Here is a 26016-nt window from a genome sequence, read left to right as displayed (position 1 = left end):
ATCCCAGCACTCAGGAGGCAGAGGCAGGCAGATCTCTGTGAGTTTGAGGCCAGCCTGGTCTACAGAGAGAGTTCCAGGTCAGGCTCCAAAACAATACAGGTTTTCAAGAAACCGTGTCTCAAAAAAACAAAAGTTAACCCTCAAGCTACTTTTAGTGTGTACTGGTAGTGTGTCATTTAGAAATGTAGAGTGATACACCTGTTAGTGCTATTTCAGCTGTAACCTACTGTGGTGATCTGAATGAGAATGGCTCCCATAGGTTCATAGGTTTGAATGCTTGGTCACCAGTAAATGGCAGTATTTGAAAGATTAAGAGGTGGGGCCTTATTGGAAGAAATGTATCACTGAGGGTGGGCTCTGAGTTTCAAAAGTTTATGCTAAGCACCCCCACACCCCTGGCTATGGATCATGATGTAGAACCCTCAGCTACTTCTCCAGCACCATGTCTGCCTGTGTGTTGCCATGCTCCCTCCATGATAATGGACTGACCTCTGAACCCCCGATTAAATGCTTTCTTTATGAGAATTGCCTTGGTCATAGTGTCTTGTCACAGCAATAGAACAGTGACTAAGACACATACAATTTAACATTGTAGAATCTTGTTAATATAAAATGTTTTCAGTTTCTCTTGGGATCTCTTCTTTGACCACAGGAATCTGATCTTTAGCTTCCAAAAATTTGGAGGTTTCCAGATAGCATTCTTGTTAATAATTTCTGATTCACTGCCATCATGGACAGAAAAAAAAAATACATTATTTGAAAGCTTTAATTTACTAAGACTGGGGATGTGGTTCAATGGTATAGCACCTGCCTAGCAGGGCCAAGTCACTAGATTGGTCCTCAGCACTGTACTAAGTTCAGTCTTTATAGTCTAGAGTGTGGTCTACATTTGTAAAAATGTTCCATGTGCAATTGATGCTGTTGGATTATATTCCTATCTTTTTATATTTAATAATTTTTCTCTTTTCTACCCTACCAATTATGTTGAATTGTCAACTATGAATGTATTTTTCTCTCCTCTCACATCGCTCATAATTGAGCACAGAGCTTCATACATGCTAGGCCAATGCTTTAGCTCTGAGCTATATTCCCAGCTCAGGAACTGAATCTCTTGGTCATGTACTCACTGCTCTGAAGTCCAGTTTTCCTGTTACATAGCTACTCCGGTTCTCTTTTTACTTGGTGTTACTATGGTCTTTTAAACATTTTCTTTAAAAGAGCCCCATTGAGATACAATTTACATACCATATAGTTCACCCATTTAAAGTGTGACTCCAGTAATGTCTGCATGGTACAACCATCTCCACACTCAACCTTATTGCTCCCAAAGAAACCTTTCCCACTAGCAGAAATGCCTCTTTTTCTCCTAGGCAACCACTAATCTACTTTCTGCCTCTGCATTATCAGCTCATTATGAGCATTTCACTTAAGTAGAATCATATGTAGTCTTTTCTAACTAACCTTACTGTCATGTTTTCAAGGCTCACCCACACTGAAGCATGTACTAGTACTTCATCTTTGCACATATTTTACTCATCAGCTACTAGACAGTTAGATTGCTATCTTGGAACTTTCTCTGTAGACCAGGCTGGCCTTGAACTCAGAGATCTGCTCGCCTCTGCCTTCTGAGTGCTGGGATTAAAGGTGTTTGCCACCACCACTAGGCAAGCTTGCCATCCTTTAAACTGTTTGTGTCTTGACAGTTGAAGCAATTGCATTAACTTTTTACGTCTAACTTCAGGTTGTCTTAGTGGATTTATTTGTGAAGCCTTCAAACAGATTGACAGCAGTTGATCTCAAAAGAAGTTGTGGGGTGAGATTGCCTGATTCAGAACACTATTTCCTATAAAACTGGACTTGCAATTTTAACCAAATATATTCCCAAAAGGATTATGGGGGGAAATGAATCAAATAGGTAAAAGAGCTGGGGAGATGGCTCAGTCAGCAGAGCTATAACAAGCCAAATAAAGTGTGTGACCTCCATTGTCATCAAATGTAGGTGCCCCACTAAGTCCCAACCCTGCCCTGTGTAGCATGGTTCCCCAAGCACAACCCACTCAAAGCCACATGCTGCATTTGGCTTGTCATAGCTCCTTCAGTCCCCATCTGACCCTGTCTGCATTACTACCAATGAGAGCCTTTGCCTTAAGGGTACCACTTCCTTCCTCTTCTTTGCTTCTTAAATGCCCTTCTACATCTATGTAACCATGTAACTCTTCACCATCAAGCCTCAAGTTTCCAAGCTCTCAGACTGAGGCAGATGCTACCACAGATGCCTAACATTGAGCTCTCCATTTTCCCTATAAACAGTCCAAAAGACAGAGACATGCCTGTTGCAGAAACAGAACCTGGTAGCCAGTTTAGGGATCCAAAGTTTCTATTCTGAACAGAAACAGAAAAATAGCATTTTACAAATGAAAGCAAACTCAATATCCAAAATTTACAGATAGGAAATGAGGCAAGAAAAAAGGGAGTTATTTCCCCTACTCTATTTCTAACCCTGATGTCCTCAAAAATAAGCTTGGGTTTTGTCCCTTGTGACTTACTGCCTTCTGTTACTTGGCAGTTGTAATCACTCTAGAAAGTACTTACACTTAGCAGAAACTCCATTCCTGGCATCCAAATGCATTTTACAGTTAGTGAAAGCCATTTATGTAGTCTTACCTTTGATGGGCTGTTGCTGAAGTAGTAAAAAATCTTCTCTCGAGGAGAAAGCGTTGCTTCATTTTTGTGTGGGGAAATGTAGATAGGATGATTTTGAGATAACTGTACTCGACGAGGGGAGCCTGTTCTTACAAATGGATAGGGAGAGAGAGGAGGAGTGTCCATTTGCTGAAAAGAAAATCAGTAATTCTGAGAAAAACATCTTTTCTGGTGAGGCTGTAATAAAAGTCATCAATTTTGTTGAGGGAAAAGGCATAATAAACCAGAAACTTTTGAATGCTGAACAGCGATGTATCAGCAACAAAGACACTAAAGAAACATACTAGCAGCTAACACTGGCGGGTGCTTAGTTCCTGCCAGTCCGTCTGTTAAGCATTTTTATACAACAACCAGATAAACTATTAACTACTACTTTCTCATTTAATATTGAGGTGACAGAAAGCACAAAGTTTCATAATTTGCCAATACTGCACAGTCTAAACCCATGTGCCTGCTGTATCCTGTTCTTCTAGATGTAGAGAATTTTACAGTCTTATTCATACTGCTGAGGACCAGCAGAAATTATATTGATTAAGCAAGGTACTTGTGTTGGAGACTTCCTTAGTTTTATTTAATGAAAGAATTATTTGTAAATCTAGTTTATAACTGAAAAGGTCAATCAAATGATTCCTCCCCTTCAAGAGTAAAAACAGCATCCAGGGATCCCTGATGCACTTACATTGGCCTGCGAGTACTTCATGGCAAATGTTTGGATTTGTTTTATGTAGATGTTATTGTAGAACTGAATGAGGTCTCCTCTTTCCTCCTCTTCAATGTCACTGTTGGCTCCTGTGAGTCGAGTTGGTGTAGGAGGGGCACTGCTGGGCTGTGGAACTGGTAAGGTGCTGTTTGACCTCATTACTGGACTGGAATCTCTACTGGCTGCAGCCAAGAGAACAAAGGGTGATAGTCTGGATTGTTTGAACAAAGACACTTCACTAGGAAAAGGGGGAAACAGCTATATGTGTGCATTAGTCATCAATGGCAATAAGCAGGCACTCTGATTCTTTGGGGTTTGGTGTGTGGCATTCATGTGTATGCAGGTGTACATGTGTGTGGAGGCCACAGGCCAACCTTGGGTATAATTCATTGGGAACTGTCTACCTTCTTTTTTGAGCCAAGGTTCCTCAGTGGGGCCTGGGACTCAACAGCCAGCAAACCCCAGTGATCCACTTGTCTCTGCCTCCCAAGAACTAGGATTACAAATGCTTGCTATGGTGGCAGGTTTCTTATGTGGGGGCTAGGGATCAAGTAAGTCCACATCCGTGTGCAGCACATAATTTACTGAGCTATCTCCTCCGTCCTTGGTTGTATCATCATCATCATCATCCAATGAGAGGTTTCACTTTATAGTCCAGGCAGATCTGGAGCTCACAGTCCTCCTGCCTTAGTCTTTTTTTTTTTTTTTTTGGTTTTTCGAGACAGGGTTTCTCTGTGTAGCTTTGGAGCCTATCCTGGCACTTGCTCTGGAAACCAGGCTGGCCTCGAACTCACAGAGATGTGCCTGCCTCTGCCTTCCCAGTGCTGGGATTAAAGGCGTGTACCACCAATGCCCAGCCTGCCTTAGTCTTAGTAGAGATGAGATGATAGGCATGGGCCACCACTCCTAGATCCTGAGCTCTGTTCTTCATACCAAGAAGCAAAGCTCAAAATACAAATAACTTTATTCCCTTATCATAACTATACCACAGGTTGACTGAGTAATTTATATTAATAAGCTACACAGGTTTCTGGAATCTGAGCCCTATACTAACAAGTTTAAGTCAACAACTTGGAATAGCATTTCAATAGCACAGGTCTAATCAACAGGCAAGCTCTTTCTAGAATTCAGGCTAGAAATTCCTATCTGAAAAATGATATTATTTAAGTACCTCAGCACTGGAATAATGGACAACTGACCACTACTTTAGTTTATAACAACAAATTATTTGAGAACAATATGTATTTGTATTTGATAATTCTTAGTCTTCTTGGCCTAAAACTTAGATGTTCATAGAGATGTATCTTATGTACCTCTGTCTTTATTTAGTTCTGTTGGAGAATTCTGGTGGCTTCTGCTGTCACTGTTGCCAGAATTTCTTCTTTTCCTTTTCCCTTTTATCAAAACACTTCTGTATACCTTTAAAGAGACAGTGAGAAGGGGACAGAAACTAGCATTTATTGACTATATACTAGGTGGTAGGACCTTAACATATGGTCCTCAAAAAAATACGCTTAGTGATGGCTGTCTTCAGGGAATGTTAGGAACTGTAACCAAGTTAGGCATTGTGCATGTCTGTGATACCAGCATTCAGAAGGCTAAAGGAGTGTTGCAAGTTCAAGGCCAATTTGATCTACTATCCTTTCCTCAAAAGATAAAAAATAACAAAAACTTTAATCTAGCCAGATATAGTTACATGTGTGCACACACACTACTTGTTAAGAGCAATAACAGATACTCTGATTCTCTAGGATTTGGTGTATGTGTACATTGTTTAATACCAGCACTTGAGAGGCAGAGGCAGGTAGATCTCTGTGGGTTCAAGGCCAGTCTGATCTACCCAGTGAGTTCCAGGCCAGCCAGGGCTATGTAGTCTGTCTCAATAACACAACTTTATAAGCAAGGTGATAGAAGCTATTCACTAAGATCTGGGACTTATATCAGAACCTGCCTCACTTCACATTCCCAGTACTGCCTAAAACACTGCAGAGCAGTACTAGAAACTACTATAAAGTCATTTTAAGAAACAAAGGTCTGGGCCAGGCGGTGGTGGTACATGCCTTTAATCCCAGCACTCGGGAGGCAGAAGCAGGTGGATCTCTACATTTGAGGGCAGGCTGGTCTACAAGAGCTAGTTCCAGGACAGCCTCCAAAGCCACAGAGAAACCCTGTCTCGAATGACCAAGAAAAGGAAAAAAAAAAAAAAAAAAAAAAAAAAAGGAAAGAAAGAAAAGAAAGGTCTAACAGCATTCTTGGTTTTCAGTGACAAACAAGCCATTTCAAGATAAAGTGGGTTTTAAATTTTCATTGAACATTGTCTTAGGTTATTACTGTGTTTTTCTAAACTAGTATACTATACTAGTATATGTATCTAGTATCTGAATTAAGAAATACATCACAAGCTAGAGAAATGGCTCAATGATTAAGAGAACTGGCTGCTCTTCTAAGGGACCCAGGTTCCATTCTCAAAAATTCCACATGGGGGCTCACAACTGTGTAACTCCAGTTCCGGGGGATGCAATGTCCTCTCGTGACCTCTGAGGGCACCAGACACCCATGCAGGCAAAATACCCACATACATAAAAAAAAATTTCAAAGCATTGCCTTTGAAAGGAAGAGGACTTTAAATAACTTGCATAAAATTGAATGCCAGTAAAAAAATGAAAATAGCCAATCCCCTTAGATTCTTAGCTGCAAATCCTGGCAGTAAGAAAGGCACAGAACTAACTAACTATAGCTTTTTTTTTTTTTTTTTTTTTTTTTAAATTATTCACAGACTTAGGCTTTACATTCAGCCCTGAGAGAAAACAGGGTTACCTGGCTTCGGGCCTGTGGCTGAGTCCTGTAACAACGCATGATATTCTGGAAGGATTTGTCTTCTTTTGTGACCTACAAAGGGTGAGAATGCTTAAAGAGATTACATCAGGCATGGCAGCGTGAGCAGCTCAATGAACCTGTTGCCACTATATTCAAAGACTGTAGAGCAAATGAACCATCATCTATTCATGAAAACCTGAAGTTTAGTAAGGAGCCTGACATGTAAACCACAACCTGGTGTAGAAAAATACAGTAACTAAAGTGAAACGTTGGCTAGCAGTGAAGCTGGTAGATCTGAACTGGAAAAGAAAAAAAAAATCAACAAGCTTGCTTAAGGACTATATTATCTGAAGAACAGCCCTAGAAAACTGCTGGGCTTGAGGAAGCACATGAGCATCCATGGAACAAGAGTGTCAGAAGAGATAGAGGCAGAGAAGCAAGAAAAGATGCTCAAAGAAACAAAGGGTAAGCTGAGCACCGTAGTAGGCAGGGGCAGGAGATCAAGAGTTTCAGGCTGGCCTGGGCTACATAGCAAGACACTGGACAAAACAAGACTGATAGTATCCAAGGTTACTTTAAAACATTAATGTACACATTCAGGAAGCTCATCAGATAGCACACTGAATCAAGATATCCATATCACGTTTATCATAGAAAAAATGTGTAAAGCTATAGAAAGCACCAAGAAAACCGTTTTTTCCTTTACAGGTAAGAGCTGACTTCTCATCAGAAACTACAGGTGGAGCAACAGATTGAAAAGGTCAAAGAGAAAAACATCTTTCAGAAGTGAATAAACACAATCTGCTGCTAACAGCAGCCCTCACAGAAAGGCAATAGAAACAAGTGATACAAATACACATGAAAAGGGCCAGGAACACTTGGAAAGCATTAATGTACTGCAAAGACAGGGTAGATGCATATTCTCCTTAATTAAAAACAGCAATTACATAAAACAAAATGTGTATGATGTGTTGTTATAGCTATAACAGGAATATTCATTTATCAAAAATGTACAAAGGAGGTGGGTAGGGTATTAGACAAGTGACTGGAGCTGCCACCTAAACCCACAGGAACCAATAAGCAGAAATGTAAATAAGGTTAATATAACAGCAGATATAAATACTAACATACCCTTTGTGGCTCTTTTAAAAGTCATACCTTTGAATCAAGGTAATGGTGGATTTGCAGTACTTCCAATGGAATACATATAAATATATAAACAATACCATCACAAAAAGATAAATGGGGAAAGAGAACACTAAGGCATGTACATCTTGCTGACATGAATTTGAAGCTAAGTTCTGAGAAGTTAAAGGGGGGAGAGAATACATGTATAGAAAAAAAATGACAATACCTAGTTCAAAAGAAAGCAAAAAGGAGAAATAAAGGAACACAGTCATACAAAAAACAGAATGCATGTATATAAAATACATAGAAAACAAGTAGACAGGCATGGTGGCACACCTTTAATCCCAGCACTCAAGAGGCAGAGGCAGGCAGATCTTTGTTAGTTTGGACCAGTCTGGTCTACACAGCAAGTTCCAGGATAGGCAGGGCTGTTACACAGAGAACCCTGTATTGAAAAAAAAACAGAAAGGAAAACAAAAACCAAAACAACATAAAGGCCAGAAAACAAGTAAAATGGCAGACAAACAAGTATAGTCAGTAATAATTAAAGTAAATGGATTAAACCCAAGTTGTAAAACTGGGAAAAATAATCAAACTATATTGTATAGGGAGATGCTTTCCTTTAAAAATGCAAATATATTTGACAGTAAACAACAAATATATTAACTAGACAGTAGTCGAAAGAAAGCTGGGTATCTACTGTAAAATGGGTTTTAGAAAAAAAAACACAAATATTACTGAAGAGTTAGTTTACTTCACAATTAAGGATCAATCCATCAAGAAGCTGTAAGTAATAAACTTAAGTTTATCTATTAATAGAGCACCAAATACATGAACCCTAGAACAGAGAAAGGTAAAATAGACAATCTAACAACATAAAGGTTTCAATACAGAACTTTCAACAATAGAAGATCTAAGCAAAACATCAAAGAGAAAACTTTAACAAGTCTATTAAACAACTCAACCTAACAGACATGTAGAAAACACCCTATTTTCCTGATGGCAATAAACAAATGTGGAAGGCTAGAGACACTGCTCAGTTGGTACATTGCTTGCCTGTGTTCAGTCTCCAGCACTGGGTAAACTGGCATGGCTGTGCACACCTGTAACTCTAGCACTTAGGAACGGAGGAAGTTCAAGCTCCTTTTTTGGGCTATATGAGATCCTGTTATCAAGCAAACAAACACTGGATACATTTAAAAGGACTGAAATATATAAAGTGCTTTTCAGAAATAGTAAAATGAAAATAGAAATCAGCAACAGAAGTCTGGGAAACTCACAAAACTGGAAGTCACATGGCCCTGCAGATCGTACAAGTTAAATAGAAGTCATATGAAAATCAAATGTAATTTGAGATAAACATACATGATACCAAGTTACAAGATACAGCTAATATAATACCCAATTTTGCAGTTAGTGCCCATATTTGCAAAGGATACTGAAATACTATTTTTTAAAGACACTGAAACAATACTATAATCAGTTACCTAAACATTTAATGCAGATGTTTAGGAGAAAAACAAAAATTTCCAAGGTCCTCTGAGATGGCCCAATGGGTAAAGATGCTAGCTGCAGGCCTAATGTCCTAAAGGAAGAGAGAACCAACTCCTTGGAAATTGTTCTTTGACCTTGTGTGGCACATGTACACACTCACATACAACACAACAAATAAATTCAGTTTTTTAAAAGGCCAAAGTAAACTGAAAGATGAAAATAATATTACGGTATATGCTAATAGAGAAAATAAATCAAATAGTCTTGGAAATTATTAAAATTTACCAACTTTTAGATAGATTGACGAAGAAAGAAAAATAAATTACTACAATCAGAAATGAAAGCAGACCTTACTATAGACCTTACAGAACAAAAAGGATTACATGTCATTAACTCAGGAGAAACAATGTATTTGAAAGATGCACACTGCCAAAACTGACTCTAGAAAAGACCAGTGACCTGAATGGAGCTACAGGAATGAGGCTGAATTTACCAATAAACTATCCACAAAGAACAGGCTCCAGTGGCTTTTTTGATAATACAAACTTCACAGAGAATAAGATGAAACATTATTTTTCTAAAAGGCTAGATTTATCCCGGGAACAAAACCAGACAATAAAATTCCAGAAAATCACAAAATTCTTCAACAAACTAGTTAACCAAACATGAAAGTAAAAAATTTCACCATAATTGAAAGGGATTTGCAAAGAGAATGCAAATGATCTACCATGAAATCCAACCAATGTAACATATCATTAAAATACCAAAACCCACAATGAACACAGAAAAAGACCTTTAATAACATCCAACACCTTTTAATAAAACTCAGTAAGCTAGGAAGAGAAAGATAACTCTTCACTGGACTAAAGCAGGGATTTAGTCCAGGATACCAGTGAGGTGTGGGAGGATATACTTAGCGCCAATAGTGAAAGACTAGTTATTTTCTCCCTAAGACCAGGAACAGATTTCTGCTTTTAACATTGCACTGGATGTCCTAGCCAAGGTAATCAGGAAAGAAAAGTAATTTGGACAAGCAGTAGTACAATTATTAAAACTGCATAATCTGCACATTAAAAAGTCGATACAAAACATGATTAAAATGCACTAGATTAAGGGGTTCAAGACTGGGGATTAAGCTCAGTGTAGAATGTCTACCATTTTAATGGGCCTCGGTTCAATCCCTGCACCAAAAAAAGCCAACCAGCTTACCAAAGTCAACGGATACTAACTCAAGATAGAGAAACCCAGCTGTTCATTTGCTTGCAATAAAACATCAAAAATGAAACAGTTGCATTTGTAATATCAAAAACAGGAAAATTAACAAAGGCAAGGGTTATGCCCTGAAAATCACAAATTATTAAAAGGTGCTAAATAAATGTGAAAATGTCATTATTCATGAATGAAGACTGAAGTTAAGATGATTAAACTTTCCAAATTGATCTACAGATTTTCAAGTGACTCTTTTATGACAGTGACAAATTGATTCTAAACTTTGTATGGAATTCCAAGGGACTCAGAATAGCTAAAATTACTGAAAATATAATAAAGTTAGGATTCACATTTCCCAATTTTAAAATTTACAAATAAGCAAGAGTGTAGAGTACTATACTATGCATGATGGATACAGATTAATATAATAACACTGACAGTCTCGACATAACCTATATTTCAATAACATTCCACAGACCATTCATTCAGAGGTGAGATGTGTCTTAATGGTGGCCACCAGAAAACAACACAAAAAGGGAAACTGGGCTTGAATTTCAGGATAAGTCAGAAACTATAAAATTTAGAAGACAGTGCAAATTTGGTGATGAAAGACTCCCTCCCTCCTCCTCACATATAATAAATCTTTTAAGATTGATGACAAGCCAGAGGAATTAAGACTTTCATATATTACATGCAAGAATATAAAATGGAACCATACTTTGTTTAAACTTACAGTTCCCATATGATCCACAGATCATTACAAGGCATTCACTCTGAGGGAAATGGAAGCCTGTTCTCTACATTGTTTTTCATAATTGTCAGAAACAACCCACATGTCCATGGGTAAAAATACTACCCAGTAGCTATTAAATGGAATATTCTAAAACTCCAAGTATGTGATGACTGCACATACTTGGGAAAATGTTCTGGACCATCCTGAGTGAGGTAACCCAGGCTGAGAAAGACAAATACAGTATGAACTCACTCGTAAGTAGATATTAGCTGTAAAATAAAAGATAACTATGCTACAATCCACAGACCCAGAGAGACTAAGTAACAAGGAGGGTTCATGGGATGCCTGGATCTCCCTGAGAAGGAGAAACAGAAGAGATTTTGTGAGTGGACTGAGGAAGGGTGGGAATGGGAACATGAGTGGTCAGGTTCAGGGGGCAGAGGAGGACAGCAGTGGAAGAGACTACTAGAAAGGGGGGAGGTGTGCATTTCAGGGTCAGGTAAAAACCTGGTACAAGGGAATCTCCCAGCAATCTACAAGGTTGATCCCAGCTAAGACTCCTAGCAATAGCAGATATGTAGCCTGAACCAGCCATCTCCTGTGACCAGACTGGTGCCTAACCCCATTGTCATCAGAGAGGCCTTATCCAGCAACTGATGGAAACAGATGCAGACCCACAGCCAAACATTTGGCAGAGTTCGGGTAATCCTGCAGAAGAGGAAGAGAAAGGATTGTAGGAGCCAGAGGGGTCAAGGACACCACAAGAACACTCATAGAGTCAGCTAACCAGAGGCTCACAGAGACTGAACTGACAACCAGGGAACCTGCATGGGACTGACTTAGGCCCTCGCATATAAGTTACAGATATATAGCTTGGTCCTCTTATGGGACTCCTAACAGTGAGGGCAGGGGCAAACTTTTTTTGCCAGCTTTTGGGACCCCACTCATCCTGGGGAAGTGCCTAGTCTTACTGCAACTTGGTATTTCATCTTTTGTTGATATTCATGGGTGGCCTGCCCTTTTCTGAATAGAAATGGAGGAGGAGTAGATGGGGGGGTAAGAAGGGATGGGACAAGGAGGAGAGGAGGGAGGGGAAACTGTAGCCCAGATATAAAATAAATATATAAATTTATTTTAAAAAAATGTTCTGAAGTCAAAATCAGGCCTTTGGGGGCAGAAGTTACCCCTTTGGCCTGTGAGCCTAAATGTTATTCATTACAGTAAAGCCTCATGTCTTGGGGAGCAATGTTCTGAGAAACATCTTTGCCTTTCCAGTCTTGAGTGTACTCACCTTTGCCATCACGTAAATGGCACACATTAACAACTGGTCCAGATGTCTGTCCATCATCAGTTCAGGACACTGGATTATAGAGAATTCAAAGCATGTCCAAATTTTTTTCCTCAATTCATCTGAAATATCTAGTTTTGTACAAAGATCCCGAAGGCGGACACCTGCTAAGTGATAAACCTAACAGAGAAACAGGAATATTTCAAACCAATAGTTACACTTCCCAAGTATGTGTTCCAGTAACAGTACATGAAAAATTACCTTTCTAATGAAAAGTGATAAAGAGCTGGTCTTCCGGGTTCTAATACTGCTGCTGGTTAAAGGCTGGCCTTGTTTCTGTTGTCCACCTGAGGAAATCTGCTGAACAGCCACCTGAGCAGGGACTTGCAAAGTTGTTCCTGTCACTTGTTGAGAACTCAGACTTCCAGCCAGGGCTTGAGCACTAAGGGGCTGGAGAGAGCCAGTCACAGCTTGTGCCTGGCCCCCAACATTGACTTGGACTGGGAAGAATGTTATCCCTCCATTTTCATTTGCAATACCTACAGTTTATTACAAAGGAAGAAAAGAATTGTTCATGTGAGGTTTCCATTTCTTTCTATCCCATCTTCCATCATAGCTATCTTATATTGACACTCTTTCCAAATCTTAAAGTAACTTTCTGACAAATGTCAGAGAACTCAATACCTAACTCTGTCTTCCTTACCTTGTACAGGAATGGTCACTGTTTGTCCATTGTTGGCTGTGACTGTGGCTGTTGCCATGGTGACCAAGGTCTGTCCAGGAACTGGTGTGACAGAAACAGCCTCCCCAGATACATTCTGCACAGGGACAGCATTGACTAGGGATTGTTGGGGGATGCGCCCAGATGTACCTCCTTCAGAGGGGCTATCATTCTCAAATAGCCGCCTTCTAGTAGTACTGACTGTTGGGGAGCTGTACCTGTCATATAATGTGGTTGGAGATGTTATACCTACAATCAAAAGAAATCAGATTATTTAACACAGAAACAGATCTGACTTCCATTTAAGCTCTTGTTCAAAAGGAAATTCAGTGTGTTTCAAATACTTCACAATTTTTAAAGCAGATAAAGTATACAGAAGTTATGGCACACTATGGCTATTCCAGTGAAAATTCAAGTGAAAGCACTTCACAAAGGAAATGCTCCCTGTCTCACAACACTACTCTCTTTTTTTTTTAAAAAAAAAAGATTTTATTTATTTATTATGTATACAATATTCTGCTTCCATGTATATCTGCACACCAGAAGAGGGCACCAGATCTCATAATGGATGGTTGTGAGCCACCATGTGGTTGCTGGGAACCGAACTCAGGACCTCTGGAAGAGCAGTCAGTGCTCTTAACCCCTGAGCCATCTCTCCAGCCCATCACACTACTTACTCTCTTTTTGGTCTCCCTTCCCACACAGCAAACTGGACTTTGTCCTCTACCACCTTGTCCACATGTTACTACTTTGATGTAGAGGTAATTTAAGGAATCATTTAATTTTTCCCCCATACTCAATTTTTTTTTTGGGGGGGGGTGGTTTCCAGACAGGGTTTCTCTGTGAAACAGTCCTGGCTGTCCTGGAACTCACTCTGGAGACCAGGCTGGCCTTGAACTCACAGAGATCCACCTGCCTCCTGAGTGCTGGGATTAAAGGCGTGCACCACCGCCTGGCTTCCCATACTCAAATTTTAACAAAGACATTACCTCACCAGGAGACATAATGACTTGTCATCCAGCAGCACTCTCCCTCAGATTTCTATGAATATTCCTGTCTTTTTCCACATAGGGGAGATTACTAACATTCCATATTCTTCAGTAAGGAAGATGTGTATGGTTTACATTTAATAAACTTAGTTTTAAATAGCTTCATTGAGATAAGATTCATGTGCCATACATTTCATCCACTTAAGTTATATAATCAATGGCTTATATATTAAATAATTTTTAAATTGTTGCAAAATATAGATATAATGTTATCAGCACTGGCCATATATACAGCATTGTTTAACTGTTAACACTTTCTTAAATGTTCATTTTTTTGAGACAAGGTCTCTATGTAACTCTAGCAGACCTAGAACTCACTATTTAGTACAAGCTGGCCTTGAACTCACAGATATCCAGCTGCCTCTGCCTCCCAAGTGCCAGGATTAAAGAAATGCACTACAATGCCCAGAACAACTGTTTCTTCCTCTTTTTTCTTTTTTCTTTTTCTTTTTTTTTTTTTTTTTTGTCACTCTAAACAAGAACTAACTGTTATGGCTTAGTTTATTTTTAAGTATTTTTACTATGTGTATTTTTGAATGTATTCTTTTCTCCCATGTCCACCTATAAGACCAGCATAACAGTAGCTCTTTCAAATTTAAAAATAAAAGTAGGGAAATCATAACAGACACCAACAAGAGTGAACCCTGGAAGCTGTGTCTTAACTTTCCCTGTGTTACAAGAAGACATAAAGACTGGGACAGAGCTGTGGATCCAACCATGTAGATTCATAAAGAGACAAGTTAGGAAGTACAGAGAAACAGAAGTGAAGGGATCAGACCCTCACTCAGTCCCTGCTTTAGCAGCCATGACAGGCTACAGAAAAAAACACCTAGGCCTCTGACACAAGGAAACTCCAGATCCTCTGGCCTCCAGGAGCCTAGAGCCAAAACTAGACACAAAGAAACTCCAACTGCCCCCCTCCCAAGCCTCCTAGAATCCTGGTTCCTAGGAACTGTTTGGCCACAAACAAAACAAAACAAAAAAAAAACTCCAGGGGAGACCAAAACCTCCCCTGTAGTTTCCAGGATATAGTTCTAAAAACTATTGGTATCTATGTACAACAGGCCACCTGCAAGTAACAAGACAAAGCCATAGAAACCACAGAATGTTCCCTCTCAGCACTGACCAATGAGAATAATTGGTACACAGGTATTTCATGCCAAAATACGACTTTTGAGAAATTCTCCTGATTGTTCCCATATATCACCCAATCAGAAACCAACCCATACCTACTGATGTAACTTTTGTCTTTAAAACCTAGCAGTAGACAGGGAACTTCACTCCCTCTGGAGGCTGCTGCATTGGCTAGCCAGACAGGGTCCCTGTCATGGTTGGATGAACAATAAAACCTTGCTTTTACAGTTCAGTGGGTCTGTCTCCCTGGTGGTCTCTAGGTGTCTTCACAACTTGGGCACAACAAGAAGTAAATGACAAATTATAATTCACAGACTTGGGAAGGAAAAACTACAAAAATGGTACTGAAAAGACTAGTTTATCAGATCTGAAACCAGGTCTGTATGACTGAAAGTAGTTAAACAATTATTGCTGTTCTTTGAGAAATGAGCAAGGGCTGGAGATGCCTCAGCACTTTAGAGCACTGCTTTTGCAGAGGACGTGGAGTTGGTTTTCAGCAGCCACATGGTGGCTCACAACCATCCGTAACCCCACTTACAGAGGATCTAACACCTTCCACCTCTGTAGGCACAAGCACAAACCTGGTGTGTGGACATACATGCAGGTGAAACACTCATAAACTTAAAATAAATCTAAAAACAATTTTAAGTGAGAAAATTTCATAAAGCATTTAATTAGTGAGTTAGTTTGGTTTTCTGTTGTCTGTTATTGTTTTGAGTCAGGGTCTCTTGTAGCTAAAGTAGACTGGCCTTAAAGTTAAGACCCTCCTACCTCAGCCTTCCAAGTGCTGAGTACAGAGGAGTGTCACCACACTCTGTATCATCTGTGTTTATTGATACGGCACTGACTTGGAATAAACTTGACTTTAAAACTGATCCTTTGATAGCTAGTGGTTACCAAGTACATTATAAAACTGGCTTAGTAATGACAATGTTCTGATGGATGCAGAGCTCTCTGGAACTATACAACTGTTCTTTGAAAACAGTTGTGGAGCTGGAGGTGTACTCCATCTATTGCAGGATGTGTGCTTTGCATTTGGGAGGCCCTGTCTTGAATTTCCAGCACCAGGGGAGAGAAATAGAAAGAAAATCAAAGAAGACAGACTCCCATACATAAATATAAACCTTGCACCTAGGCAGTCATCTCAGGAGCCAGCAAAAACTTAAGCCTGTATTTTCTGTACTTCTTGGGCCAGTATGGATATCACATTACCCTAAGTAGCATAGCTCCAGTCACAAAGCTGAACATGGTCCAACCATGAAGCCATCCTGTCTCACTGACTTATCTGTATCTAACCAGATCTCATAGCTCTATCTTTAAGAATAGTCAGGTGTGGTGGTACACACCTATATTCCCATCTATGACAGAGGTTGAGTCAGAAGGACCAGACCAAGGATTGAAAATCAGCCTGGCCAATATAGTGAGACTCCTATCTCTAATAAACATTGCAAAACAAAACCATAAAAAGGAAGATATAGTTGAAAGAATGAAAAATTCACTGAGAATTCTATAGTTAACAATGTAAGTATTATTAACAGTTTGATTTTCCCATTTTTTTTTGTGTGTTTACAGATAAAAATTCACTTACAAATGAAGACCAAATCAAATGTAAAGTGTTCTAAAAAGATACCCGTAAGCATGGCATGGTGACACACTCCTGTAGTCCTTGTAGCAGGGATGTGGAGACAAGAGAATCTAGAATTCAAGGTCAGCCTGGGTTATACAACCAAACCATCTCTCAAAAATGTTTTTATGTTCTTAATATTCCTTAAAAGCATATTTAAGTCAAGAGTGGTGATACACACCTGGAATCCAGCATTTGGAAAGTGGACAGTCAGGAGTACAGGGTCATCATAGCAAGTTACATAGCAAGTTCAAGGCCAACCTAGACTACACAAGACCCTGTCCCAATCTTCTTGCCCAGGAAAAAAAGCATTTTTAAGTGATTAATACATCACTAAAAGACATAGAATAGTCTTTGCTCTGCATGGCCTATTCACTTTACTTACAGGTTTAGATGAAATCTAAGTATCTAGATTGAAGACGCAAACACTCCTCTTCCTATTTTAGACTTACCTCCTCCAAGCCCTCCAGCATCACTGCGGACTTCACTCACCCTTCTCGGGGTTAGGGGAGAGCCAGCAATACAAATTTCATCTGTTCTTTCTAGGTTTTGAGGTGGCATTACCTACAAAGAGTTATTTCCACAAAATCTTAATAGTAGAAAAGCATTTCACTAGAAATACAGTAATAGTCTAAGGCAAAAGGAAACGACTTTTGTCTGATTAGTTATTTCTTAATAAAATTACTAACACTAAAATCTTCAGTCTTAAGAGATTCAAACTTGATACCGGATACTACATGTGAACCAATGTTCCTTACTGATTTGGAGGGTCAGGATAGCAGCCTTAATTTTTACTGTCATGGAAATCTTGAGGGCAGTTACAGGTTCCTCAAAGAACCTGATTCTGTTTCCTCTTTGATACAAGAATAAACCATTAACCACACTGCAAACCCATGCCTGCCAAGGGCAGACCCCAGCTCTAACCACTCTCTGTAGCATGAGGACCATAAACAATATTGATATGCTTCCCTTACAGATAGGTGTTAAGATATTGTCACAAACCTCTTCACATGTAGGAACTCTGTTTTCATTATCTCTAATTCTGTCCCACAGTGGGGACTCTGTTTTCCATGCCAAATGATCTAAAATTTGTTCTTCAATCTGGTTGAGGTGTTTCACCACTTCTCTGCAAAGACCATCTTCTGCTCTAATAAATACTTCTATTACCTGAAAAAAGAAAATGCCCTGGTTAACTGAGTAACAATTACTATGATTTTGCATGCAAAAGTTTTATGAGTATAAAAGCAAAATGAGCCGGGCGGTCGCGGCACATGCCTTTAATCCCAGCATTTGGGAAGAAGAGGCAGGTGGATCTCTGTGAGTTCAAGGCCAGTCTGGTCTACAAGAGCTAGTTCCAGGACAGCTAGTTCTAGGGCTACATAGAGGAAACCGTTCTCAAAAAAAAAAAAAATTAATGAAATGAGGGGCTGGAGAGATGGCTCAGCAGTTAAGAGCACTGTCTGCTCTTCCAGAGGACCTGAGTTCAATTCCCGGCACCCACATGGCAGCTCAAAACTGTCTGTAACTCCAGTTCCAGGGGATCTAACACTCGCACACATATATGCAGGCAGGCAAAACACCAACGCATATAAAATAAAAACAAATAAATCTTTAAAAAAAAAAGCAAATGAAACATCTAAATATTTTTTTAAAATATTCACAACTTGGGGCTGGAGAGATGGCTCAGAGGTTAAGAGCATCGACTGCTCTTCCAGAGGTCCTGAGTTCAATTCCCAGCAACCACATGGTGGCTCACAACCATCCATTATGAGATCTGGTGCCCTCTTCTGATATGCAGATATACATGGAAGCAGAATGTTGTATACATAATAAATAAATAAAATAAAATATTTGCAATTTATCAGGAATGACAAGTTTAATAATGCAATACCACATGTAGAAAGCTGAAATTCCTTTTATAATTTTTGTAAATAATATACACATATGAATAATAAAAATATTTTGTACAACTGTATATTTAAAAACAAAAATACACTTTATACATTGAGCTTGAAAATAGCACTCTTAAAATTTTATGTCAAGGGGTTGGACGTATAGTTCAGAGGTAGAGTATGTACTTGTCTGCCAAAGGCCATAGGCTTATTTTCCAGTATCAATAAAACAAAAATAATATTAAATATCTCTGAGCATGAGCAGAGTGTGGGACTCATGCCTGTAATCCTTGCACTCACGAAGTGGAGGCAAGAGAATCAAAAGTTTCAAGTTGTTCTTGAGTTTGATGCCAGCCTGGCCAGATGATACCCTGTCTCAAAAATAAATAAGTAGGATGATAGAAAATTTTTTTCCTGAAAGATATCTTCAATATTAACCTTTCATTAATACAAGATATATAAAATTAGTGACATAAATGCTGCTGTTTTAAAAAGATTTATTTTTAATTCATGTGTGTGTGTCTTTATGCCCTGTGTATGGATGGGAAGGAAGCCAGAAGAGGCTTTCAGGTCCCTTGGACCTGGAGTTGACATGGGAGCTGGGAATTGAACTCAGCTACTCTGCAAGAGCAGGGAGTGCTCCTAATGACTGAGCAGTCTCTCCAGTGCCAGCATCCCCTCTTCTTACCCCTCCACCCTTGCCTCTCTACTTCTTTTCTTCAGAGACAGCCCTTGCTATGTAGCCTGGTCAAGCTTGCAATCCTCCTGTCCAAGCTTTCCAAGTACTGGATTATAGGTGTAATTCACCACATCCTTCTTCGCTTTCCAATCACACTATTCTGCAGTCCTCTGGCAGATGACAGAAGAAATCAGATGAATGCTTCAGCCAAAAGAGATCTGCCATATTGCTGTATATTACAAGAATTTATATAGGTTTTACAACTATGTTTCTCCTTTGTTCCCTACATAAAGATTATTAAATGTTTAATAGAATAGATTTATATGTTTCATGTGAACAAGGTAGCTAGCAAGTGGTTGGTCTCATTCATAATCACCAGTATAATTTTTAAATACCTTATAAAAATGATAATGTGGTACATCAAATATTTCAGCAATAAATGGAAAATTCCCAGGAGGCTTATAGGAAAAAGCGACAACCTCAAGGCAGCAGGCCAAGAGTGACCTGTGGAATGCATCTTGTTCCAGAACACCCTATAAAACAAAGTAACATTTAGAAACTGTAGCCTACTCTGAAAACACATTTCATATCCAGTCAGTTTAAATGTACTCATCTTTTTATTAAAATATAGATTAAAGAAATATATAAGAACTTCCAAAAACTTAAGCTAAAAATACTTTTTAAAAGGTAATTTAAAATGATAAACAAGTCTTTTGAGGATATAAGAAAATTGCAACCCTAAGTATTGCTGGTGGGAATGTAAAATACAAAATGCTGGTATGGAGAACAGTATGATGGCTCTCAGGAAGTTAAACATAAAATTACTGTATGAGGCTAGGGTTGTAGCTCTATGGTGGAACATCTGCGTCACCTATGTGAGATTCTGGGTCCCGTCTCCAGATCTACTGTGTGACACACCAATTCTAATTCTAGGAATAAAGAACCTGAAAGCAAGCACTCAAAACAGATGCCTTGCACACCAGTATTCATAGCAGCATTGTTCACAACAACCAAAGGCAGAATGATCCCAGAGTCACAAACAAAAGGTTTAAACACAAGTAAAGAAGCTGTAAAACTTGCTAGAACATGGATAAACAGTGAAAAGCAAACTTGAGTCAAACACAAAAGGACAAATATGATTCCAACTATCTGAGGAACCTAAAATAGGTAAACTCAAAAGACTGGAAGACAGTACACAGAGGGCTAGAGAAAAGGCTGAAGGGAAAATTAATGTTTAATAGGATGAACATGGCAGAGATAATGGTATGAAGGTCAGGGGCTAGAGTTGGCGCAGTGGTTAAGAACACTCGTTACTGTTGCAGGGGACCTGGGTTCAGTGGCCAGCATCCACATGGTGGGTGGCTCACAACTATCTATAACTCCACTTTCAGAGGATCCAACACTATTTTCTGACCTTTGAGGGTACCAGGCACACACATGGTGCATATACATAAGCATGCAGGCAAAACACTCATACACATAAAATAAAATCTAAAAAAGAAAATATTATAAAAAAAAAACAGTGTTGGGGGCTGGAGAGATGGCTCAGAGGTTAAGAGCACTGACTGCTCTTCCATAGGTCCTGAGTTCAATTCCCAGCAACCACATGGTGGCTCACAACCATCCATTATGAAATCTGGTGCCCTCTTCTAGTGGACGCAGAATGTTGTATACATAATAAATAAAAATTTTTAAAAAACCAGTGTTTGTAAGTCAGACACAGGAGTATGTCCCCATAATCATAGCATTTGGGAGACCAGGGCAGGAAGATGAGAAGTTTAAGGCCAGCATGGGCTATACTAAGTTCAAGGTTTACATGTATCACACAGTGAGTGAAACCTTGTCTCAAATTTTAATAAAAGAAAAAAGAGCTAAATACAAACAGTTGCAAGGAATTTAAACCATTATTGACCTATTTTATAACTTTTAATGTCATTTTAAAAATCATCTCTCTTTTTAAAACTTTTTATTTATTTTATATGTATGAGTGTTTCACCTACATGTTTTCTGTGCACTACTCTTTGATACTCCGGTGCCAGAAGAGGGCGTCAGAAATCCTGGGACTGGAGTTAAAGAGTTGTAAACTATCATATCGGTGCTAGGAATTGAACCCATGTCCTCTTGGAGTTAAAAGCCAATGCTTTTAACTGCTGAGTCATCTCTTCAGCTCCAAAATTAGCACTCTTTTTTTCTTTTGGGTTTTTTGTTGTTGTTTGAGACAGGGTTTCTCTGTGTAGCCCTGGCTGTCCTAGAACTTCTTCTGTAAGCCAGGCTGGCTTCAAACTCAGATATCTATTTTGCCTCTGCTTCCTGAGTGCTGGGATTAAAGGCATGTGCCACCACCCAGCTCAAAATTAACACTCTTAATTGTAAAAAATTCTCTTTTAAATTAATGTGAATTAAATGTAGATAACCATGAAAGTACTATAGTACTTGCACATATTTCTCATGTTTCATGTTCCTAGCCTTAATTTTACAAATTGAACAGTTCTAGTTTTCCCTAGCTTCATCTCTGTTACAAAGATGAATTGTATTATCCGTTTAATTGCCACATAAAAATTATGTACAAATGTAAGGCAAGGCATTTTATTGTTTTTTTAAAGATCATTTTTGAAAAAAAAATTGTTGTTCTTTGGTGATAGTCCCCAATGCTAGCAGTCATAATGAAGTGAAATCCATCCCCAACCCTTGTTAGGGTTTTTGTTGTCTTATTGTAGTTTTAGACATGGTCTTACAAAGTTGCACAGGATGGTCTCAAACTTGTTATGAAGCCCCGGCAGCCCTGAAATTGTGATTCTCCTGATTCAGCCTCCAAAGCAGGTAGGATTAAAGGGGTAGGTGAAAATGCCTAGCTATTTACATTTCTTGCTTAGAAAAACATAAGAAAAATCATCATCTTAGCCAAAGAATGGTTGGATACATATGTTGAAGTCCCATCTGGTCAACATTCAATGTTTTCCTTCTATCAGGCTTGTATAAAAACTCCATGTTATTAAACACCCTGCTAACATCAAATCTGAGTATTTTTATACTTGACTACTATGGTGGTGCAAATGAGAATGTTACTCACACACTCAGGTTTGAATACTTGGTCCCTATTTGGTGGTATTGTTTGGGAAAGATTTAGGAAGTGTGGCCTTGTTGAACCAAGTATGTCACTGGGGGAGGGCCCTACACCATTCCCATTTTGTTCTCAGCCTTGTGCTTGCCATTGACAATGTGAGCCTTCAGCTTTCTGTTCTTGTCACTGTGCTTTCACTTAGCCATCATGGACTCTAGCCCACTGTAACTGTTAGACCAAATAAACTCTTTCTTGTGTGACAGACTTTGATGATCCCCCCCCCATTGGAGGCCTCACCCTCCCTGAGGCGTGGACAGGTGGTGGGGGGAATGGGAGAACCGGAGGGAGAGGGAACTGGGATTGGTATGTAAAATAAGATTGTCTTTAATTTAAATAAAAATTAATTTAAAAAACTCGTCTATAAGTTGTGTGGGTCACTGTATGTTATCACAATAAAGAAGTAATTAATACATCTACAGAATCTGCCTATTCTAAAACCAATGTTGTAATTAATGTATGACCTGCTACAATGAGAATCACTCCTTTATTCCATTCCATACACCTTACATTGTTCAGATAGGGTCAAAGGGCTTCGCATACAAGTTTCCTTCAGTGCTAACCTTATTCCCTAAAGGAACACATCATTTCTTTGTAATGACCTTTTGTTGGGGGGTAAGGGGGTGAGGATGAAGCTATGTCTTATTGTGGTCATCAATACATTACTATTTACTCACAGATAAATCCATGTCTCCCAATCTTTTTTGTTCCTGCTCAATAATAGACTCTAATACTTTATAGTAAAGCATTTCTGCAAAACGAAAATATTTGTTGGCAATTTCTGTTGAAATAAAAAAAAATCACAAAAATTAAATACAAATTAAGTAAATATCATGGAAAAGACTCAGCCCTCCCTTCTCTATCCCAAAAAAGAAATCTGAAAACCAAACCCATACTTTCTTTTATTTTAATTATTTTTCTTATTTAATGTATGTGGGTGTTTTGTTTACATGAATGCCATGTGTGTGCCTGGTTTCTCAAGAGGCAAGAAAAGGACATCAGATCCCCTGGGTCTGGAGATACAGATGTTTGTAAGCCACTCTATTGGTGCTGGGGATTGAACCTAGGTCTTCTAGAAGAGCAGCCAGTGCTCTTAACTGCTGAGCCAGTAGTTCTCAACCTTCCTAATGCTATGACCCTTTAATACAGTTCCTCATGTTGTGAGGAACTATATTAATTCCTCTTGTTGCTACTTCATAACTGTAATTTCACTGTTTTTATGAATCATAAAAACATAAAAACCTAATATGCAACCCCTATAAAAGGGTCACCTGAACCCTAAAGGGGTCTCAACCCACAGGTTGAGAACCTCTGTGCTGAGCCATCTCTCTGGCCCAAATCTATACTTTCTACAGTTGATGTTTTGATTATCTCTAAAAATTTCTCAATATTCCTTTTCCCCTGAGTCAGGGACTCACTCTGTAGCCCAGGATGGCCTTTAACTCTAATCACGGGTCCAGCCACAGCCTCCCAAGTACTGGGATTATAAATGTAAATTCCAAAACTGGCATCTTTAATAAAATCTTTCATGTTAACACTTTCATATTTCTAAAACGGACATGAGAGCATCAAATAAAGAACTTAGTGTCTCTACATTAAATGCACACACGTTATCATTCTGAACACAACAGTTCTCTGCTTCTATGGCTTAGTGCTGGAAGTTCTTCAGGACCTATGTGTTTAAGCTTTTGTACCCACAGTGGCACTGCTGGAAGGTAATGGGACCTTTAAGAGGTGCTTAAGTCACCAGAGTCTTGACTGCTAAAGGGATTGTGGGCTCCCTGTATTGTTCCTTAGTCCTGGACACTTGAGGAGCATGTACTACCTGAATCGTTCTGCCTGCCATGACGATTCACCTCCAAGGTCAAAACAACTGGACTGCTCAGTCATATTCTGAAACTTCCAAACCAGGAACTGAATAAACATTTTGCTTTAGAAGTTAATTATCTTGGGTATTCATAGGAACAAGAGCTAACTAATACATACTATATTAACCTGTATATAACTGGTTTATTATTCTAGTATACTTGGCTCTGATTCATGACATGAAGAAATTACCAGGCTAGCTTTAGGCCTGAGAACTGCTAAAGCAAAAAATCAAAATCTGAAACTTTTTAAAAATCAGCATCATGTCACAAGATGTGTCAGTCAAATACAAGTGCACTAAAAGGTGATGTGTAAGGATTAGACTATATACAAAACAGAAATTACTGTTATCTTTAGATTTGAATTCCATGTCCCAAATATTTCATGTTGTATATGCAACAAACTAAAGCTGAAAACAAACAAACAAACAAACAAAAACCCAAATACTTCTGGTCCCATGCAGGGAAGGAGACTCAAGCTATGCAAGTCTTTGTTTTCCTATGCTGAAGAATCCAAATATTTATATTTTATTTCCAGATTACAAATGAAAACTTACAAATTAAAAAGTGCTAAAAGTCCAGCATAATAAAGATGTTAGACTAAATTTTGCTTCCGGAAAGGGCCCAGAAATTATCCACTGACAGAAAAGATGGAGAGTGACACTACAGCCTTCAGTTTATAGGTCTAGTCTTTCTGACTCAGCACAGTCAGATGCTTAAGTTAGGAGCAGTCTGGACAATAGAAAATCTTACCTTTAGAACAATTACTAAAATCCTCATCTGGCTGGAAGTGCTGCGAATATATTTCATACATTTCTTTCAATCTGTTAGCAATAGCCTGAGTTGGATCTCGGGAACATGTCCTAAAAAGTAGTAAAAGATTACCTAATGTAACATGTTTTGGTCACAAAGAGATAGAATGCCTAAAACTATAAATTTCATTAGCATATAAATAGAAAATTCTTTGAACAGACCCTATATACTTTGCAAATGAATGAAGGAAATCTCATACTTTCTTTTCAAAGATGGTGGCATTACTACTTCAAGTGGCAGCAGTATTTTCTGCATGGAGCTATACATTTTATTAAACTAAGTCCAGCAGACTTGATCTGGAATCATTTAATGCTGGGACTAACCCCACAGCCTTAGACTTCCCATCATTAATAGCAAGGAAACTGCCCTCAAGTGATTGTATAGTGAGCAGCAAAACTTCCAGGAAGAACTCCTGGAAAAAACTAGAATAAAGGGGTACAGACCTATACTATAAACACATATAAGCCAATGTTGGCATTTATAAAATTCACCCAAATGAGATTTATTTCATTGACTTTTAAATCTTTGTGTGTGGAGTATTTGTATGTGTGTTTGCTAAAATATTTATGGGCACACACATATGAGGGACCTGTGCAAGTGTGTGCTTACATGTATGGAAGCCAGGGATCAATCCCTAAGATTGTTCCTTGGCAGATGTATACCTGCTGCTAAAACAGGATCTCTCACTGGGAACCTGGAGGTCAAGAATTAGGCTAGGATGACTGGTCAGCAGGCCTCAGGGATCCACCTGTCACCAGCCTGCACTGAGGTAACATGCCTGTGTTCCCACACTGTTTTTTTATATGGGAGCTAGGAATAAAAGTCAGATTCTCATAAAGCAAGCACTTTACCCACTGAACCATCTCTCTCACCTTATGGTTCACAGATTTCTTTTTATTAGCAATATGTGTTTAATGCAGAAGCATCATACAAATCATGACCTTTGGGGCTTTTATAACAACTGTTTTAATTTGATCACAACTGTTTAATTTGATCACATACAAACACATATATATATTTAAACAACTGTCTGACTTAATCATATACAT

General features: G+C 38.8%; 1 protein-coding gene across 3 annotated transcripts in view; it reads right to left on the bottom strand.

The window, feature by feature from the left end:
- The window catches only part of Rbl2 (RB transcriptional corepressor like 2), a 51807-nt gene that overhangs the window by 2713 nt on the left and 23078 nt on the right, over nt 1-26016 (bottom strand). For 2 of the 3 annotated variants that reach the window (XM_027405577.2, XM_027405579.2), the window contains exons 10-21: nt 24908-25017; nt 22967-23070; nt 19567-19704; nt 17603-17767; nt 17053-17164; nt 12776-13042; nt 12334-12611; nt 12076-12252; nt 6221-6292; nt 4717-4822; nt 3383-3585; nt 2665-2832 (exon numbers count right to left, since the gene is read on the bottom strand). In XM_027405577.2, the coding sequence (XP_027261378.1) occupies nt 2665-2832; nt 3383-3585; nt 4717-4822; nt 6221-6292; nt 12076-12252; nt 12334-12611; nt 12776-13042; nt 17053-17164; nt 17603-17767; nt 19567-19704; nt 22967-23070; nt 24908-25017 (1900 nt within the window). The remainder of the gene's footprint in view (nt 1-2664; nt 2833-3382; nt 3586-4716; nt 4823-6220; nt 6293-12075; nt 12253-12333; nt 12612-12775; nt 13043-17052; nt 17165-17602; nt 17768-19566; nt 19705-22966; nt 23071-24907; nt 25018-26016) is intronic. The other variant, XM_027405578.2, reaches the window with a different exon arrangement.

The sequence above is a fragment of the Cricetulus griseus genome, chromosome 3, assembly GCF_003668045.3.
Source record: "Cricetulus griseus strain 17A/GY chromosome 3, alternate assembly CriGri-PICRH-1.0, whole genome shotgun sequence".
NCBI lineage: Eukaryota > Metazoa > Chordata > Mammalia > Rodentia > Cricetidae > Cricetulus > Cricetulus griseus.
The sequence above is the reverse complement of the archived record's forward strand: the minus strand, read 5'-3'. Positions and strand labels throughout refer to the sequence as shown.